The sequence below is a fragment of the Hemiscyllium ocellatum genome, chromosome 5, assembly GCF_020745735.1.
Source record: "Hemiscyllium ocellatum isolate sHemOce1 chromosome 5, sHemOce1.pat.X.cur, whole genome shotgun sequence".
In the NCBI taxonomy this organism is placed as follows: domain Eukaryota; kingdom Metazoa; phylum Chordata; class Chondrichthyes; order Orectolobiformes; family Hemiscylliidae; genus Hemiscyllium; species Hemiscyllium ocellatum.
This window is the reverse complement of record NC_083405.1, coordinates 137,086,674-137,108,075: the sequence shown is the minus strand read 5'-3', so window position 1 is coordinate 137,108,075 and position 21,402 is coordinate 137,086,674. Positions and strand designations below refer to the sequence as shown.

Below are 21,402 nucleotides of genomic sequence, written 5' to 3'. Positions count from 1 at the left end.
ATTACAACATTGACTACATTTCAATTGCACTTCATTTGCAGTAAAATATTTTGGGATGTTTAGTAGCTGTGAGCAACATTTTATTGAATATCTTTATAATCTTTTATAATTCCAGTCAGGGTACTATTGTCTGACATCAACTTAATCCAATCTTTTAATTTTTTCATGCAAGCTGATGAGACCCAGCTTTACCTCATCAGTATCTCTCTCGACTTCCCTACTCTTGCTAAATTATGAGATTGCTTATCCAATATCCAATGCTGATGAGCAGAAATTTCAGCCAGTTTAGTTTTCGAGGACTAACATCACTGATTTCAGTTCCTATTTCAAACACCCTAGTCACTGACTCAGTCCCTCCCCATGTCAGTTGTCTCAGGCTGAGATAGTTTGCTACCTCAGTCTTATAGAACATAGAGTAAAAAATGAGGTCTGCAGATGCTGGAGATCACAGCTGCAAATGTGTTGCTGGTCAAAGCACAGCAGGTTAGGCAGCATCTCAGGAATAGAGAATATAGAACATAGAACAACACAGCGCAGAACAGGCCCTTTGGCCCTCGATATTGCACCAACCTGTGAACTATTCTCAGCTCGTCCCCCTAAACTATCCCAAAATCATCCATGTGCTTATCTTAGGATTGTTTAAATCTCCCTAATGTGGCTGAGTTAACTACATTGGCAGGTAGGGCATTCCACACCCTTACCACTCGCTGTGTAAAGAACCTGCCTCTGACATCTGTCTTAAATCTTATCACCCCTCAATTTGTAGTTATGTCCCCTTGTACAAGCTGACATCATCATCCTAGAAAAAAGACTTTCACTGTCTACCCTGTCTAATCATCTGATCATGTATTTGTCTCTGAGATGGCCTTCTAAACACCTGTCATACTTGCTTCTATCTTCACAACATCACTTGTCTCTGTTCTTGCTTCAGCTCATTTGCTGCTGAAAACCTTCCTTGGACATAAACAAGCCAATATAGTCCTGACCACCTCCCTTACTCTTCAGCAAGGTCTTCAACAAGGTTCTGCATGAACGACTGCTGAGCAAGATTAGATCACTTAGAATCCAGGGAGAGCTGGCCATTAGGATACAAAATTGTCTCGAAAGTCGGAAACAGAGCAGGGGGTGGAGGAAAAGGTTTTTTTTTGGACCTGGAGGCCTGTGACCAGTGGTGTGCTGCAAGGATCGGTGCTGGGACTGCTGCTTTTAATCATTTGTATAAATAATTTGGATGTGAAGATATGAGGAATGGTTAGTAAGTTTGCAGATGACACCAAAAATGGTGGTGTGGACAGTGAAGAAAGTTATGTCGGTAGGACGGGACCTCGATCCGATGGGCTGAGGAGTGGCAGATAGAGTTTAATTTAGATAAATGTGAGGTGCTGCATTTTGGAAAGGCACATCAGGACAGGATCTATGTACTTAATGGTAAGGTCCTAGGGAGTGTGGCCGAGCAGAGAGACCTTAGAGTGCAGGTTCATAGCTCCTTCAAGGTGGATTTGCAGGTAGATAGGATAGTGAAGAAGGTGTTTAGTACTCTTCACTTTCACGGTCAGTACATTGAGTGTAGGTATTGGGAGATCATGTTGTGGCTGTACAGGATGTTGGTCAGCCCACTTTTGGAGTGCTGCTTTCAGTTCTGGTCTGTCTGCTTTAGGAACAATGTTGTTAAACTTGAAAGGGTCCAGAAAAGATTGACAAGAATGTTACTGGGTGTTGGAGGGTTTGAGCTATAGGGAGAGGCTGAATAGACTGGGACAATTATCCCAGGAGCATTGAAGGTTGAGGGGTGAATGTACAGATGTTTATAATAATCATGACTGGCATGGATAGGATGAAGGCTGAGGTCTTTTTCCCAAGGTAACAGAGTCCAAAACTAGAGGGCTTTGCTTTAAGGTGAGTGGGAAAAGATATAAAAGGGACCGAAGGGCCAACGTTTTCATGCAGAGGGTGGTGCGTGTATGGAATGAGCTGCCAGAGGAAGTGAGGAAGGCTGGTACAATTGCAACATTTAAGAGGCATCTGGATGGGTATATGAATAGGAAGGGTTTAGAGGGGTATGGGCCAAATGCTGGCAAATGGGACTAGATTAATTTAGGTTTCTGGTTGGCACGGACAGGTGGGCTGAAGGGTCTGTTCCATGTTGTCCATCTGTATGGCCCTATAACCAGGGAGCACAATTTCAAAATAAAAAACTGAAATGAGGAGAATTTTCTTTCTTGGAAGGTTATTGTGATCTGGAATGCACTGCTGACAAGGTTAGTGAAAGCAAATTGAAAGATAACTCTCAAAAGGGAATTGGATAAATAATCATGATAAATAATCATGATAAAAAGAAACGACGGCTACAGGGAAAGGAGCAAGGTGGAATGCGACTAAGCTCTTCTAAAGAGTTTGAACAGGCAGAATGGGCTGAATGGCCTCCTGCTGATGTTTTATTCGAGTTTGGAATGCATTTTATAGATCTGAAAAGGAGGAGTTCATTGCAAGAACCAAAATATTCTGGGAAAGAGCAAAAGTGTAGGCTTAGACATATGTCCAGTGGGATAAACCTGTTTTAACATGAGCAAAGAGTCAATCTCCTGTATCAGTATGTTTGTGTATGTATATAGTTAATTTCTAACGAGAAAAGAGTTTGCCCTTCTTTCATCAAAAGTGCTGTCTCCTGCTGGATAGGGATTGACAGGTATGCCAAGCAGTGAGTACTGCTATGTAATTGTTTAACTTTGGGTGGTCAATACCTCATGTTGCAAAAACAAGGACACTGGATAACAATCTTTGCCTGTTAAGTCTTTTCTCCTCCTAGTGCAGAAACGAACTGTAGCAACTGCTGGCTGACATCAGCCAATGCAGCAATGTCCAGGGAAGTTAATTGTAATTTTTTTTTGCTCAGGCTAAATCAGCACATACTCTAGGGCAGAGTATTGTAATAGGAAAATGAGTTGGATAAGAGCCAGACCACAATGATAGTTCACTTGGCTGATTCAGCCTCTCCATTTATTCAGCTTCATTCACTGCAAGCTTCCTTCATTGTGTCTTTGCCCATTCTCTCTTTTGCCTGAATTTAATCTCCGTATGCACTGCACTACAGCTCACTCCCCTACTGCAGCATTCCTTTCACTGTGTGCTTATAACTGGGACATTGCTGAGCAGTTGGCCTATCGCTGCTGAGTCAGCAGAATAAACTTAGAAAACATTTGTCTCAACCACAGCTTAGTATAAAATACATCCGTTGTTTGGATTCTGTCCACTGACAGTATCTAATATGTCTGGCGGAGGAAGAGAAAGTGATGAAATGTACATTGAGGTGGGGGATTTTGGGAAGCAAATGACAGATCTTCTTCCCTTGCTGGCTTCTACTGTAGAGGTGGGGCGTTCAGCAATGACTGATTTAACCAGTGCTAGTAAGTGTTAACAGGCTGTAACTGACACTCCCATTTGACTCGATCTGGCAGGTACCTGGATATTGGGTGCTTGTAATAAAGGGGTGACAATAATCATGGGTGATTTTTAATCTATGCGTAAGCCAGAAAAATCAGGTCAGCAACAGTAGCCTCAATAAGCAGTTTATAAAATGATTTTGAGAGAGTTTTTTTTTAGAGCAGCATGTTTTGGAAGTGACCAGAGAGTGGGCTGGTCAGAGACTGATTCTGAACAAGGCCTCACACCTACAATTCAGTGTCTGACCTGAGATGCCACCGATGGTATAGTCCTATCGCTCTGCCTGATTGTCATGACAGCATAACACTGACATTGACTTTGTAAACACTTTACACACCGTCTAACACTCTAGGTCACCTGCAGAAACTTATTATCTGACGCTCCACTCACACCAATTGCATGATCTTTTTGATCTCTCTGCCTATAAACTCTGTGTCCTCTCTTGCTGCACCTGATGAAGGGGCTGCACTCCGAAAGCTTGTGCGATTTCAAGTAAACCTGTTTGACTATAACCTGGTGTCGCGGTTCTTCTGATCTTGTCCATCCCAGTCTGACACTGACACCTCCTTGTCAGGATTAATTCATGACCTCCGCTGAAGAAGCCTGTAGGTGGCATTGATGATAATGTGATTGATTTTAACATCCAGTTTGTTCGGGAGAAGAGCTAGTTTAAAACTAGTACTTTAAACTTTAAGAAGGACAACTGTGTGGACACAAAAGTTGAGCTGACTGAAGTGAACGGGTGTCTTAGGCTAGACAAATAACCCAGAGAGTCGGACATTAAGAGAATATTTCAGAAAACGCAGAATAAATGATTTTGTGCTACAAGGAAAAATTCTAAAGGGGAGGACTCAAAATCTGCGCTTAAAGAACACATCAAACGTAAGGAAAAGATAAATAACTGCAAAGCTGGGTGTGAATGATTGATAAGAATATAAACAATGGCATGGAATGACTAAAAGATTAATTAGGAGGGAAATATTAGAGTTGGCCCTCTGGAGAATGAGATGGTGGGTCAGAAGTCGATAATAAGGAAATGGCAGATAAAAGGAACACATTTTGCTTCAGTGTTCACTACAGAGGATAGAAAAAAACATTACAGTGATAACTGTAAATTCAGAGGTGGAAGCAAGAGTCATAGTTAGTCAGCACAAAAACATACTCTTCGGTCTAACCAGTCCATGCTGAAGATAATCTCAACTAAACTAATCCCACCTACCTGCTCCTGGCCCATATCCCTCCAAACCTTTCCTATTTATGTACTTATCCAAATGTCTTTTAAGTGTTGTAACTGTACCCACATCCACCACTTCCTCAGGAAGTTCATTCCACACATGAACCACCCTCTGTGTAAAACATTTACCTCATGTCTTTTTTTTAAATCGCTCTTCTCTCATCTTAAAAATGTACCTCCTAGTCTTCAAATCCCCCAGCCTAGGGAAAAGACAACTACCATTAACTCTCTCTATACCTCTCATTTTTTAAAGTTAAAAACTTCTATCAGGTTGCCCGTCAACCTCCTACACTCCAGTGAAAACCGCCTCAGCCTTTCTTTATAAATCAAACTTTTCATTCCTGGCAACATCTTACAATCATAAAGGATGTAGTATTAAGCAGGAACACAGGCTGACAGGTAGCTGGGTCCAGGTAGAAGTTGCTAATCAGGTAGCAGATAGGTTGGTGTTAGTTTTCAAGGTTCAGGGAAGGTTCCATCAGAGTAGAAAGTATCAAATTTGCCCCTCTGATCAAGAAGGAAGGAAGCAGAAAACAAGAAATGATAAGCCAGTTATCTTGATGCCTCTGTGAAGGTGGTGTTAGGCCTGATCATGAAAGAAGTTATACCTGAGCACTTAGAAGAACGCAGGGTAATTGTGAAGAATTGGCATAGTTTCATCAGAGGAAGCTCAAGTTTAACCAATTTGTTGGAGTTCTTTAAAGGAGTAACGTGCTGTGGATAAAGGGGATCCTGTATTTCGGCTATACTTGGATTTCCATAAGGCATTTGTTAAGGTGCCACACCAGGATATTTCAGAAAATGAAGCCCACACTGAGCATGAGCATGGATGTCAGATTGGCTGATTGGCAGAAAACAGAGAGATTAGGGAATCTTTGTCTGATCGGCAGGAAGTGATGTGAAATCCTGCAGTACCGAGGCTTCAACCCTTCTCTAATTCACATCAATGACTTGGACGTGGGGAATGAAGGCATGGTGGCTAAATTTGCAGATAACACAGAGATGGATAGGGAGGTATGCATGAAGGACAGATAAGGAAGTTGCAGATGGGTATAAATAAGATGAATGACTGGGCAAAAATCTTGCAGATGGAATATATGTGGGAAAATGTGAAATTGTTCACTTCGGCAAGAAGAATGGAAAAAAACTTATTTAAACAGAATGGCTGTGAAATTCTGATGTGCGGGAGGATTAGGTATTCTTGTGTATGAGTCACAAACTGTTAGTGTGCAGGTACAGCTCATAGTCAAGAAAGAGAATAGGATTATCCCCTTTATTATAAGGAAAATTAAACATAAAGGTCACAATGTTATGCTTCTGGCCACATCTTGAACATTCAAAGGTTGAACAGGCTGGGGCTGTTTTCCCTGGAGTGTCAGAGGCTGAGGGGTGACATTATAGAGGTCTATAAAGTCATGAGGGGCATGGATAGGATAAATAGATAAAGTCTTTTCCCTGGGGTGGGGGAGGCCAGAACTAGAGGGCATAGGTTTAGGGTGAAAGAGACCTCAGGGGCAACGGTTTCACTCGGAGGGTGGTACATGTATGGAATGAGCTGCCAGAGGATGTGGTGGAGGCTGATACATTTGCAACATTTAAGAGACATTTGGATGGATATATGAATAGGAAGGGTTTGGAGAGATATGGGCCAGGTGCTGGCAGTGGGACTAGATTGGATTGGGATATCTGGTCAGCGTGGACAGGTTGGACCGAAGGGTCTGATTCCGTGTTGTACAACTCTATGACTCTGTTTGAGGTGATTCAGAGAATGTTTACAGTTTGGTACAAGCAATGAACTTATGAGAAATGTTCTGAGGTTCGGTTGGACAGGTTAGGCTTGTTTTCATAGGTGTTTAGAAGAGGAGGTGTGAATGTGATGACTTGACTGAAGTATATCTGATCACAAATGGTTTTGACAGGATAAGACCATAAGGTGTAGCTCTTTGCTTTTATTTTCCATCAAGTGTGCTTGTTCTGCCATTCAAGCGATCGTGTTTGATCTGATAATCCTCAACTTCACTTTCATGCCCCACCACCCCCAAAAATCTTGATTTCCTTAATGGTTAGAACTTTCTGTTTCAGCATTAAATATAGTTAATGACCCAGCTTTGACAGCCCTGTGTGGTAAAGAATGCCACAGATTCACCACTGTCTTTTTCCTCTGGGGCCGATCTAGAATTGATGAACAATAAATTCAAATCAGGACTGACTGTTTAAGGATGGAGTTGAGAGTTTGGTGCTGGAAAAGCACAGCAAGTCGTGTAGCATCCGAGGAGCAGGAGTATCGACGTTTCGGGGGGGGGGGGGGGGGGAAGGGAACTGAGAATGTGATAGGTCGATGAAGGTGATAGATCAGAGAGGAGGGTGGGATGAATAGTTGGGAAAGGTGATGGACAGGTCAGCAGGGCGGTGCAGAGTTGGAGGCTTGGGATTGGGAAAATGTGGGGGGGAGGGGAAATGAGGAAACAGTTGAAATCCACATTTATCACGTGTGGTTGCAGGGTCCCAAGGTGGAATATGCAGCTTTCTTCCTCCAGGTATCAGGTGGTAACGATTTGGCAGTAGAGGAGGCCCAGGACCTGCATATCCTTGACGGAGTGGGAGGGGGAGAGTTGAAGTGTTCAGCCACGGGGTAGTGGGGTTGGTTGGTGCCAGTGTCTCAGAGATGTTCTCTGAAACAGTCTGCAAGTAGGCGTCCTGCCTCCCCCGTGTAGAGGAGACCACATCGGGTGCAATTGATACAGTACATTGGTAGAGGTACAGGTAAATTTCTGTCAGATGTGGACGGATCCTTTGGGGCCTTGGACAGAGGTGAAGGGTGTGGTGTGGGCACAGGTTTTACACTTCCTGCAATGGCAGCGAAAGGTGCCAGGAGTGGGGTGTGGACTTGACAAGGGAGTCGCGGAGGGAATGGTCACTCCAGAATGCTGGTAGTGGTGTGGAGGGAAATATATCTCTGGTGGTGTGGTCCGTTTGTAGGTGGTGGAAGTGGCGGAGGATGATGTGATGTATGCAGAAGTTGTCGTAGAGTCCTACAGCACGGAGATAGGCTTTTTAAAAAGTTCAAACTGATCCATGCTGATCAAAATGTCTGTCCATGCCAACCCCATGTCCCTGCACATCGCCCATATCCTTCTAATCCTTTCCTATCCATGTATTTGTGCAAATGCCTTTTAAATGTTGTTAATGTATCCACCTCAACCACTTCTGCTGGCAGCTCATCCCATGTGTGTACCACCCTCTGCCCCTCAGGTTCCCTTTTATTCTTTCCCCTCTAACCTTAAACTGATGTCCCCCATTCCCCAACCCTGTGTAAAAGACTAAGTGCATTCACCCTATCCATGCCTCTCTTGATCATCTCCACTTCTATAAGAATCCCCCCCCCCCCCCACCCACCCTCAGCCTCCTACGCTCGAAAGAATAATACCCTAGTTTGTGCAACTGCTCCCTTGCACCATTGAGTCCAGACAGCATCCTCGGCACTCTTTTCAGTTTAGTAACATCCTTCCTATAACAATGTGACCAAAACTGAACACAATACTCCAAGTGTGGCCTCACCAATGTCCTGTATAACTACAACATAACTTCACTGCCCTGTCTACCAGTGACTACACTTTGAGAGAACTGTGAACCTGAACTCCAAGGATCCTCTGTTCTACTACACTCCTCAAAACCCTACCATTCACCGTGAAACTCCTGCCCTGGTTTGACTTTCCAAAGTACAAGACCTCACACTTATCTATGTTAAACTCCATTTGCCATTTCTCAGCCCACTTCCCTTGCTGATCAAGGTCCTGCTGCAATTTCTGATAGCCTTCCTCACTCTCCATGATACTGCCTATTTCAGTGTCATCAGCAAACTTACTCATCATGCCTTGTACATTCTCATCCAAATAATTGATGTCGATAACAAACAGTAATGGGCTCAGCACTAGTCCCCGAGGCACTCCACAAGTCACAGGCCTCCAGTCTGACAAGCAACCTTCTACTATTACCCTCTGTTTCCTATCATCAAACCAATTTTGATTCCAATTTACCAGCTTGCCCTGGACTCCATGCCATCCATCTAACCGTCCAGAGCAGCCTACCATGTGGAACCTTATCAAAGGCCTTACTGAAATCCATATAGACTATATCTACCACCCTGCCCTTGTCAACCTTCCTGGTCACTTCATCTAAGAACTCTTAACAAATTTGTGAGGCACGATCTCCCATTCACAAAGCCATGCTGACTATACCTACTGAAAACCTGTCTTTTCAAATACTTGTATATCTTATCTCTCAATCTTCTCAAAGTAATTTACCTACCACAGATGTTAAGCTTATTGGGCTATAGTTCCCAGGCTTTTCTTTGCAGCCTTTGAATAATGACACAACATTTGCTATCCTGCAGTCTTCTGGGACCTCACCCGTGGCTAACAATGATGCAGAAATATCAGCTAGGGCCACGGCAATTTCTTCTTTAGCATCTTGCAGTGTTCTTGCATATTAAATGGTCAGGACCAGGAGATTTATTCACCTTCATACATTCTAATTCATCCAGCACAACCTCTACTGTGATATGGACTGTCCCCAAGATATCACCACTTACTTCCCCAAGTTCCCAAGTCTTCAATTCTTTCTCCACGGTAAACACAGAGGAGAACTATTCATTGAGAAACTTGCCTATCTCCTGCGATTCTACACATGTATATCCACTTTGGTCTTTGAGGAGTCCCATTTTCTCTTTCTAGTTATTCTTTTTCCTTTAATATACTTGAACTTCTGGAGTCACCCTAATCTTGTCAGCCAAGGCTATCTTGTGACCTCTTTTTGCCCTCCTGATTTCCTCCTTTAGTAAACTCCTGTATTCCTGTAAACCTCCAGGGATTTCCTTGATCCCAGCTGCCTGTAACTGAGCTAGGAGAAAAGTGATTGCAGATGCTGGAGGTCAGAGCTGAAAATGTGTTGCTGGAAAAGCGCAGCAGGTCAGGCAGCATCCAAGGAGCAGGAGAATCAACGTTTCGGGCATGAGCCCTTCTTCAGGAAGAAGGACTCATGCCCGAAACGTCGAATCACCTGCTCCTTGGATGCTGCCTGACCTGCTGCGCTTTTCCAGCAACACATTTTCAGCTCTGTACCTGAGCTATGCCTCTTCCTTTTTCTGGTCAAAGCCTCAATATCTCTTGTCATCCAGGATTCCCTATTTCTGCCAACCTTGCCTTTGTAATGAGGCCTTGCATTGATCTTTGGAGATCAATGTGGGAATGAGACCTTCTATTGATCGGCATCAGTGTGTAGGAGTGAGTTACAGTCGGAATTATTGTAATAGTGGATCCTTGCATTGATCTATTGATGAACACCACTGTAGGAGTGAGTTTTGTAGTCTTGTTTTGAAATGTCAGGATTCCTTCAGACCTGAGCCGTTCTTGAGGTAACGTTGTCCTTGTCAGCCACCTTCTGTTGCCAAGTCATTGAACTGTCATTGTTTGTAAGTTGATGATGCAGTTGCATTCCCTTTAATGTATTTTGCTAAATGTAAAGAAAAAGGATGCTTTGATTTTGCCAGTTCGTGTAATTTGACCTGGAATTCTATCGATCTAGTCTTATTCTCATTGATGTTGTTCAATAGCCAAAGTCACTACTCTTCATTACACAGGAAGCTGAAACCTGACCCTCTACCTGCTCCATCACGATGAATTCCCAGTAACTGAAGCCGGCTGAATTATGATTCTAAATGTCAGATTTTCTAGATACAGCTCAGTATCTGGAGAGGGAGGTAGTGTTAATGTCCGGACAAGGTATTCTGTCTGTAATGTAAGCCCCTTTACATCTCTGTATACCATTACCCTGCTTGCACATCTTTACATGAAGTGTGTGTGATTGCTTTAGTTTAAGTTCAGTAAAAGTGCTCACTAACAGTGTAATCCTCCACTGTTACACAAACAAAAATGGAATTGGCTTCTTGCTATTTGATCTTGGATTGGTATGTAAATTCAAGGGGGTCCAACGAGATAAAACCATAGCAAGATTTGTAGCAGTGCTGTTGGTCCCTGGCTCAGTTGGTTATGACATCACCAGTGCATATGCAATTTATCTTTTTAAAAATATGATGATGGTTTCTGCTGCTTCCAAGCTTGTAGGCAGGGTGGGAAAAACCCACTTCCCTCTAATCCTTCTACTAATTCCATTACATCGATCCTGAGATGTTCGGAGCAGAAGTGGACCATTGAGCCCATCAGATCTGCTGGTCTTCAGCTTCACTCTCCTGCCTTACCCATAACACTTGATTGCCTGATTAAAAGTCATCAATCTCCACCTTCGATATTCTTAATGACCCTGACTTCACAGCTCTCTGTGCTAAAGAATTCCACAGATTCACTATCCTGAAAGGCAAAAAAAACCCCAAAATTCTCCTCGCCTCTGTCTTAAATGGGTGCGTCCTTATTCTGAGTATGCCCTCTGGCCCTAGACTCTCCCATAAGGCCATAAGATATAGGAGCAGAATCAGACCATTCAGCCCATCAAGTCTGCTCTACTATTAGACCCTGCTGATATGTTTCTCAATCCCATTCTCCTGCCTTCTCCACATAATCCTTGATCGCCCTTACTAATCAATAACACTATCTGCCTGTGATTTCAATGCACTCCATGACTTGATCCCTACAATCTTCTGCAGCAATGAGTTTCACAGATTCACTGCTCCCTGGCTGAAGAAATTCCTCCCCAACTCCATTCTCAAGAGTTGTCCCTTCACTCAGAGGCTGTGTCCTTGGGTTCTAGTCTGTCCTATGAGTGGAAACACCTTCACCACATCCACTCCACCCAGGCCTCTCAGTATTCTGTAGGTTTCAGTGGGTTCACCCTTATGCTTCTAAACTCCTTTCCGACAACGTAGGCAAGACCAGGAAAGAGGACCTGTTGACTCATTATTAGGAATTAGGAATTAAATTAAAGAACAGGTCCTCAGGGTCATAATCTCTGGATTACTGTCCAAGCAACGTGCTAATTGGCTTAGGGACGCGAAAATAAGGGAAGTAACACAAGGCTAAGGGAGTGGTGTGGGAAAGAGGGGTATTCGTATTGGACCAGGAGGGATCTGTACCTGATGGTCTCCACCTGAACTGAGCTAGGACCAATGTTCCAACAGAAAGGGTAACTTGGGTGGTCAACAGGACTTTGTACTACAAAGTTGGGGAAGGGAAACAAAGTAGTAGGTTAGTGTGTGGGAGGGTGGATTCAACTGCATTGAAAACTATGAAAAAATGAAAAAAAAAGGAGAACTTGGAGGTTATTAAAGACTCCAGAACATCAAATAGGACAGTGTGTTTGGGAAGGGTTAGGGATTAAACTTCAAGCATATCAAGTAAAGGGATGATGCTGAGATGGGGATGGTAAGGACTGAAGGTGTTGTATCTGAATGTACACAGTATATGAAATAAGGTAAATGAGCATGTGGCACAGATTGAAATTGTCAGGTATGATGTGGTGCGTGTCACAGAGATGTGGCTGCAAGGGGATCAGGGCTGGGAGCTGAATATTCAAGGATATACATCCAATCAAAAAGACAGGCAGGTGGGTAGGGGATGGGGTTGCCTTATTAGTAAGAAATAAAATTAAATCAATAGCAAGAAACCACGTAGGGTCAGATGATGCAGAATCTGTATGGGTAGAGTTGGGGAAACAGTAAAGGTAAAACCCATAATGGGAGCTATGTACAGGCTTCCAAACAGAAGTCAGGATGTGAGGCACAAGATGCACCAACAGATAGAAAAAGTGTATAAGAACGGTAAGGTTATAGTGATCATGGAGGATGTCAATATGCACGTGGGTGGGAAAAACCAGGTTGGCAGTGAATTGCAAGAAAAGGAATTTGTGGAGTGTCTTTGAAGCTTTTTAGAGCAGCTTGTGGTGGAGCCCATGAGGGAACAGAGCTGAAAATGTGTTGCTGAGCCCTTCTTCATGCCCGAAACATCGATTCTCCTGCTCCTTGGATGCTTCCTGACCTGCTGCGCTTTCCCAGCCTCTCATTTTCAGCTCTAATCTCCAGCATCTGCAGTCCTCACTTTCTCCCATGAGGGAACAGGCAATTCTAGATTTAGTGATGTGTAATGAGGCAGCCTTGATCAGAGATCTTAACGTGAAGGAATCCTTAGGTGGCAGTAACCATAATATGGCAGAAAAGACTCTGCATCGAGTCACAGGGATTTACAGCATGGAAACAGACCCTTCGGTCCAACTCGTCCATGCCAGCCAGATATCCTAACCTAATCTAGTCCCGTTTGCCAGCACTTGGCCCATATCCCTCTAAATCCTTCCTAATCATATGTCCATCCAGATGCCTTTTTAAATACTTGAATTGTACCAGCCTCCACCACTTCCTCTGGCAGCTCGTTCCATACAGAGGCCACACTGTGCATGAAAAAGTTGCCCTTCAGGTCCCTTTTTAAGTCTTTACCCTCTCACCTTAAACCCATGCACTCCAGTTCAGGAGTTTCCCACCCCGGAGAAAAAAATTTGTCTATTTATGCTATCCATGCCCCTCATGGTTGTATACACCTCTATAAGGTCACCCCTTAGCCTCCAATGCTCCAGGGAAAACAGCCCCAGTCTGTTCAGCCTCTCCCTATAGCTCAAATCCTCCAACCCTGGCAACATCCATGTAAATCGTTTCTGAGCCCTTTCAAGTTTCACATCATCCTTCCTATCGGAGGGAGACCAGAATTGCAGGCAATATTCCAAAAGTGGCCTAACCAATGACCTGTCCAGCCACAACATGACCTCCCAACTCCAGACTGGAGAAGTTTGAATCCGATGTAATGGTATTATAGTTGAATAAATGCAACTACAGAGGCATGAGGGAGGAGAAGGCCACAATTGACTGGGGGAAGAGCCTGGCAGAAAAGACTGTGGAACATCAATGTCAGGAATTTATGGAAGTAATTTGGGAGACACAGCAAAAATTTATCCCTAGGAAAAAGCAGCATACTAAAAGGAGGATGAGGCAACCATGGCTGACAAGGGAAGTCAGAGACAGCATAAAAAGCAAATGAGAAAGCACATAATGTGACGAAGGGCAGTTGGAAGCCTACAAAGACCAACCAAAGACAACGAGGAAAGAAATAAAGAGGAAGATCGATTATGAGGGTTAGCTAGCCAGTAATGTAAAAGAGGATTGCAAGAGTTTCTTTAGATAAATAAAGGGTAAAAGAGAGGCAAAGGTAGACATTGGGTCTCTGGAAAATGAAGCTGGAGAAGTAGTGATGGGGAACAAAGAAATGGCAGAGGAACTGAGCAAGTACTTTGCATTGGTCTTCACAGTGGAAGATACGAGTAACGTCTCAAAAATTCAAGAGATGGAGGGCAGAGGTGAGTTTGGTAGCCATCACCGAGGAGAAGGTGCTAGAAAAACTGAAAGGTCAAAAGGTGGATAAATCACCTGGACCAGATGGACTACACTCCAGAGTTCTGAGAGAGATAGCTGAAGAGATAGTGGAGGCTTTAGTGGTGATCTTCCAGGAATCACTGGAGTCAGGGAGGGTCCCACAGTACTGGAAAATCGCTAACGTGACACCCCTGTGTAAGAAAGGAGTAAGGCAAAAGACGGGAAATTCCAGGCCAATTAGCCTGACCTTGGTCATTAGTAAGATCCTAGAATCCTTTGCGAAGGATGAGATTTCTGAATACCTTGAAGTGTATGGTAAAATAGGGCAAAGTCAGCTTAGTTTCATCAAGGGAAGGTCATAGTTGAAGAGTGTGGTGCTGGAAAAGCACAGCAGGCCAGGCAGCATCCAAGAAGCAGGAGAATTGAAGTTTCGAGCATAAGCTCTTCATCAGGATTCCTGCACCACACACTTTGACTCTGATCTCCAGCCTTTGCAATCTTCGCTTTCTCCAAGGGGAGGTCATGCCTGACAAATCTGTTAGAATTCTTTGAGAAAGTAATGAGCAGGTTAGACAACGGAGGGCCAATGGATATTATCTAGCTGGACTTTCAGAAGGTCTTTGACAAGGTATCGCACAGGAGACTACTTAGTAATGTAAGGGCCCATGGTGTTAGAGGCAAAGTACTAGCACGGATAGAAGATTTGCTGTCTGGTAGAAAGCAGAGATTGGGGATAAGAGGGTCCTTTTCAAGGTGGCAGCCAGTGAGTGACTGACCCTGGGGGTCACAACTTTTCCCTTTATACTTGAATGATCTAAATGAAGGAACTGAGAGCATTCTGGCCACATAGTAAAGGGACAGATAGCATTGAGGAGGTGGGGAGGCTGCAGAAGGACTTGGACAGGTTAAGAGAGTAGGCAAAGAATTGGCAGATGGAATATAGTGTGGGAAAGTGTGAGGTCTTGTACTTTGGTCAGAAAAACCAAGGCAAAGACTATTTTCTAAATGGGGAGAAGATTCACAAATCTGAAGTGCAAAGGGACTTGGGAGTCCGAGTCCAGGATTCTCTTAAGGTAAACTTGCAGGTTGAGTCGGTAGTTAGGAAGGCAAATGCAATGTTGGTATTTATTTCAAGAGGACTAGAATATAAATGCAGGAATGTACTTCTAAGGCTTTATAAGGCTCTAGTCAGACCACATTTAGAATATTGTGAGCAATCATGGGCCTATATCTCAAGGAGGATGCACTGACCCTGGAGTGGGTCCAGAGGAGGTGCACGATAATGATCCCAGTAATGAAAGGCTTAAAAAATGAGGAACATTTGAGGACTCTGGGTCTATGCTTGACAGAGTTTTGAGGGATGGGGGCTGGGGGGGACTTGTAGAATACTGAAAGGCCTAGACAGCATGGACGTTGGGGAGATGTTCCATTTGGTAGGAGAGACTAGGACCTGAGAGCACAGCTTTAGAGTAAATGGAAGACCCTTTAGAATAGGGATAAGGAGAAACTTCATCAGCCAGAGAGTAGTGAATCTATGGAATTCATTGCCACAGTGGGCTGTGGAGGTCAGGTGATTGAGTATATTTAAGACTGGGATAGATAGGTTCTTGAGGATCATGGGTTACAGGGAGAAAGTGGGAGAATGGGATTGAGAAACTTATCAGCCATGATTGAAAAGCGGAGCAGACTCGATGGGTCAGATGGCCTAATTTCTGCTCCTGTGTCGTGTGTTGTTATTCTGTCTCGTGGGTAATGGGATGTAGGCATTGTTACCTGGACCAGCATTTTTGTCCATTCTTAATTGCTTGGTGAGTGTTTAACAGTCAGCCACATTGCTGTGGGTCTGAAGTCACATGTAAGCCAGACCAGATGAGGACAGTAACTTTCCTTCCCTAAAGGATATTAATAAACTAGATGGGTTTCTATGAAAATCAACAGCATCGTTGTCGTTGGCTGTTGTTGATTTAAATTTCACTATCTGTTGGGTTGAGAAGCCAAGTACATAGAACATTAACTTGGGGCTCCATATCACAAGTGTAAAAACACTGAACTTTGAAGAAAGAAGACAGAAGTTTAGTTTTGATAAGATGATAATTAGGCAATCAAATGTATAAATGTAATAAAGATTATATAGAGAAGCTAAAAGCGGAATGTCACTTCAAGAAGGTAGAGCCAGAGGATTATTTTTATTCTCTTGTGGGTCATGGACATTGCTCGTCCATTACTGCCCTTCAGTAAGTGCTGCTGAGCTATTTTCTGAACCACTGAGGTCCATATGCTGCAAATAGGCTCAGAGTGCCATTAGGGTGGGAATTCCAGGACTTCCACTCTTGACAGTAAAGGAATTGTCAATTTAAATTAATCGAGAGGTTTATAAAATCATGAGGGACATGTATAGAGTAAATAGATTTCCCTGGTGTGGGGGAATCCAGAACTAGAGGGCATAGGCTTAAGGTGAAAGGGGAAATATTTAAAAGGGACCTGAGGGACAACCTTTTCAGGCAGAGGGTGGTGTGTGTATGGAATGAGCTGTCAGAGGAAGTGGAGGAGGCTGGTACACTGACAACATTAAAGAGGCATCTGGATGGGTATATGAATAGGAAGGGTTTAGAGGGATATGGGCCAAATGCTGGCAAATGGGACTAGATTGGTTTTGGATGTCTGGTCGGCATGGATGGGTTTGTTTCTGTGCTGTACATCTCTGACTGTGTGAAAGCACATTTGGATGAGGTATCTGACAGTTGAAAACTAAGATTTTGATATCATGAAAGAGAATAGAGGAAATGTATTAAAATGATTTAAAAAGTGACCAGTATTAATAATGTACCAGGGAAAGGAGTTGCAGCTGGCCTGGTTGCATATTTTCATTCCAGTGTCCTCATCATTGAAGTCAAGATAAGTGCAGTATTGATATTCTGTCACTTTGGAATGCAGGTATAAACACACTGTCACATTTAGGTACCAAAAGACTTTTGGTTGCAGCGCATTTTACTGCATCAAATTTTCTGACAGTTTCATGAATTGAATACTGAGCTGTTGTAAATAGGACTCAGGAGCCTGAATCATACCATAATAAAGTGCAAAAGGAGACCATTCGGTCTATAATGGTTGTACTGATTTGTGAAAGAACTCACCAGTTAGTTGCACACCCATGCCTTCTCCAAAGATCTGATTTTATTTCCTTGTTCAGGTGTTTATCTCATTCTCTTTATTTCTACAATTGCCACAGAGCCTGGTTCCACCGCTCTTTCAGGCAGTGCATTGTCTGTGTTTAAAACAAATTCTTCTCACATGTGAGTTAGGAGTGGCAACAGGCCTCTCTCTCCTCAAGTCTGCTCCACCATTCAATTGGATCCTGGCTAAAATGTGTCAGTCTACCACCCATAACCTGTCATTCCCTCATTAAGAGTCTTACCTACTTCTGCCTTATGCAAGAGTGTTTTGGACTGAGATGAGAAGAGATTTCTTCACCCAAAGAAGGGTGAACCTATGGAAGTCTTGGTGACAAACGCAGTTGAGGCCAAAACATTTTCAAAGGGGTTGGATATTGTTCTTTGGAGTATTAAGTGATCAAAGGAGAAAGTGGCAACAGGGGACTGGCTTGGATGATCAGCCGTGATCTCTCAGAATGGTGGAGCATGCTTAAAGGGCAGAATGGCCCACTCCTGCTCCAGTTTCCTGTTTCTTTCGAAGGAGTTTGCAACCACAGTCTTTTGGAGATAGTTCCAAGAGTGCTCAATCCACCATGAGAAAAATGTTCTCCTTATCTGTCTTTCAAATGGACAACCCCTTATTTTTAAACAGTGACTCTTGTCAGTTTAGCTTCTCCCACAACAGCAACTATCCTTTTCAACTCTCTTTTGCACGTTATTTCATGTCTCTCTCTTCGGGTTACCTCCCCCTCTGCCACTTGTAGCAATTTCTCCGTATTTACTGTAAAAACCCCTCTTAATTTTAACTTCTGTTAAATCTCCCTTTAACCTTCTCTGTTCAATAAAAAAAACAATGCCAGCTCCTCTGATCTGTCCATACAACTATCAGATCTTCGTCCTTGGTATGTTTCAAGTAAATCTTTGTTTGAAGACCCCATCTGGACTCTAGATGGGATTGCATCTATAGATGAGGCCTGTCTTGAGTGTTTTACCAGTTGTTGCTGTCACTGGTCACCTTGTGTTAACTGTTTCCCTTCTGTCTCTGCAGCATCGCCATCAGCACCTTCCAGGACTTCCAGGTGGCCACATCTCGGCAGCGTCCTGATGCAGTGCTCCGCGAACAGTTCAAGGAGAAGCCTTGCCCGCCCCCTGCCAATGCAGCTCCACCAGTGGGGGCCAACCAGCTGGTCAAGATGGCAGTGTGGGGACTGACAGCAACCCTGGGAGCAGCTGCTTTGGCTGTGGTCAACACAGCAGTGGAGTGGGCCCCAGAGTTTGTTTTTCAACTGTTTCCATAGCGAGTGACTAAGGCAGCGGGAACACGTGGCCTGTAATATGCTGCATTGGGAAACATCTCTCAGCTGAAACGCGGCGATTGGAATAAAGAGCCCAGTGGTGCACTGTGCCAAAAACCCGTTCAAGGGAGCAATTAATGAAGTCTTCACATTAACTATCTCCAACATGCTCCAAAATAGGAGGGACACTGGAGGACCAGCCACAAACTCTGCCAACCCTCTGCCTGGCAGCCGCCTCTCCATTTCTGTTCTGCCAGTTGTATAGCCAAGGACAACTTAAAGAAATTAGCAAACAGTAAGCACTTAATGAATGCACGTCCATTTCCTTACACTGCGGACACTGAGTGGAAGTAAGGCCTTGTGAATTTGCACATGGTTAGATGGAAACCTGGTGTCACTCAAGTGATGGGAGACGAACTTTTAATGAGTTAGCTGCTCACTGGGGAATTCCCAGCCTCTAACCTGAGCAGTAATGAAAATTTCAATTGTCACAACAAGACCAGACCTTTGGATGGTGGGAGTTCAGAATTTTCACTGTTTTGCATTTGAGAAAGTGCTTCCCAATTTTCCCTTAAATGTTTATGTTTTAATTTTAAGGTGATGTTCCCTTAGTCAGGCTTCCCCTATCAGAGGATCTAGGTACTGTTACATCATTAAAATTGCAGTAATCCCATGAATGCAGGTTTGAAATGTTTAATCTTGTGCTATGAAAAGCAGGGAAATGTTCAATGTTGGTAGTCCCAGTGGGATTAGATGTCCCCCTACTCGTTGATATCAAAGCACTGATTCTTGCTCAGTTTGGACAGGTGTTGTAAGTGATTTAGGATTTCATCTGCTGTGAATAGTGAAATTGAGTAACTGACTGGCCTCCTCTGCTGTCCAGGACATAGGTTAGGGAAAGCATCTACATAATCTACTGAAGTGACCTACTAGCGATGGAGGACATGCTGTATGAGCAATGTAATTGGTGTCTGTGGCTTTGTTAATTGTAAGAATTTCCCTGGGTCACTTAGAGAGTTGCTCTATCAGAAGTCCAGAGGAGATGGGATTACATTGAATATGGTAAGAAAAACAACATCATCCAACACGATCCTTTATGAATCACTGAATTCTGTTGAAGTTTAATTGTCTGTCACTAATGTCTAATAGAAGTTCTTATTCCTAGGATGATGCTGACAGCTGATGCTCAGTATGTTCCTGCCACTGCTGATGGACGCAGTGAAGCTCCCTGACAGTATACAGCTGATTTACAGCTATCTGCAGAGACTCTGGTTTTAGCAAACAATTTCAGTTTGACTCTTCTACCATTTAGGAAACAGTGTTTAGGGGCACGTTACAAGTGAATTTGATAAGAGGGAGGGCAGGTGACTTTGGGTCTGTCATTTCTCAAAGTCTGCACAGGGCTGGGAGTGGGGGCAGGGGTCTTCACCTCAGATCTGGATTTCTGAGCTAACTGATGAAGACTGCTATGATTAGTCAACAACTCCATGATTGTAATATTATGGGATTACCAGGACCGTAGAGGCACAGTAAATGGATCATCGTACTGCAGTTCCTTTGTTTTTGCTGCCTTGTATATCCTTCAAACACTTTTTTCACCAGAAATGGACCTCTTTGTTTCTTTAAACTCATAACGTTATCTTTATTGATGGCTTTCCATGTTGTTATTTCAGTAGACTGCCTGTTGTTCCCAGGCATTCTAATATTTAACTGGAGCTCCCTCTTCTTGGCCCAGTCACCAAATTAACCCGATTAATTTTTGAAAACTTATCACTGTTTTCAGAATGTCAGTTAGATCCCCAGGTTATCTCTTATGTGAAGCCATTTCTTCTGTCTTTCCCTATTTCCATCAACTTCCGTATTGTCAAGGGTGGGTTAACTGCAGAGGAAAGCTTCCTCGTTTTCAAATAATGCTTCTATTTTCATTTCATAAAAATACTGCACACCTTGCTACATTGCCCCAGTGAGTTCTGTTTCTCACATCAGCAACTTGATGAGTTTTTTTTAATGCTGCTGGGGTCCTGAAATATGGACAGAACAGTCACAAGGGTCATATCGTTGGAAAGGTGAATACTGTACACAACAGACCTTTATTGCAAAGGGAGAATGGTTGACTGTCATTCATGCCTTTAACTTATTCTTTGATATTTTCTACAACATGCATCCCTTAATTTAAATTACGTGTCCTGACTCCCGTTGGGCGTGTTGTATCCTGTTGAAAACTAGAGCCCACAGCATAGTTCCATGACAAAAATTCTCCACATCAATCAGAATGTAGCTGCAATGGAAGAATATTGAGATTTTAGCCAATACCTATGCACTAGCTAAGTGAGGCTGATCGGATATTGCAGCTGGCCTATGCCTGCAAGATTTGGTGAAAGCATGAAGCGTACACCTATTTATATTTCAGGAATGAAGATGACCTCATGCATTGTGTAGGCAATCATCATCACTGCAACGTAACCATCATGGGGGTTTGCACTTGTCCTATTTCCATCTTCTGTTTACACCCTGGGTAAATCCTCCTGATCAATACTAACTGGGCTCTCTCTCCTTCATCTTTTAACCTGAAGATAATCTCTAATATGGGGAGGCTGTGCTGTGACATCAGTTACCTTACATTTTAAATTGTGTGGATTCATGTATGTCTGAGATGCATTCTTTTGCACTGTACCTGTACTGTGCTCTGTGCCCTAATTCTTCAGAGGAATTGCCAACAGCAATTAAATTGGCAATTGCCGTGTTTTCAGTATATGCTGGTCATTTAGCTAGAATTGTGGGGAACAAGTCTGTAAATACCATCTACATTTAGAAGAGCAGGTACAGATTTGGTGCTGACACCAAATATTGATCTGGATCTTGTTGGGGCAAATAAATATGTTAATAACAGTACCATTATGAATGAGCATAGAGTCA

General features: G+C 43.3%; 1 protein-coding gene across 1 annotated transcript in view; it reads left to right on the top strand.

Annotated features, from left to right (window-relative positions):
- zgc:63863 (uncharacterized protein LOC393372 homolog) overlaps nucleotides 1-19,071 on the top strand; it is a 42,106-nt gene extending 23,035 nt beyond the window's left edge. Inside the window, exon 8 of the mRNA XM_060825666.1 lies at nucleotides 18,240-19,071. Coding sequence (XP_060681649.1) covers nucleotides 18,240-18,489 — 250 coding nt within the window. The 3' untranslated portion in view covers nucleotides 18,490-19,071. The remainder of the gene's footprint in view (nucleotides 1-18,239) is intronic.
- The last annotated feature ends 2,331 nt before the right edge of the window (nucleotides 19,072-21,402 follow it).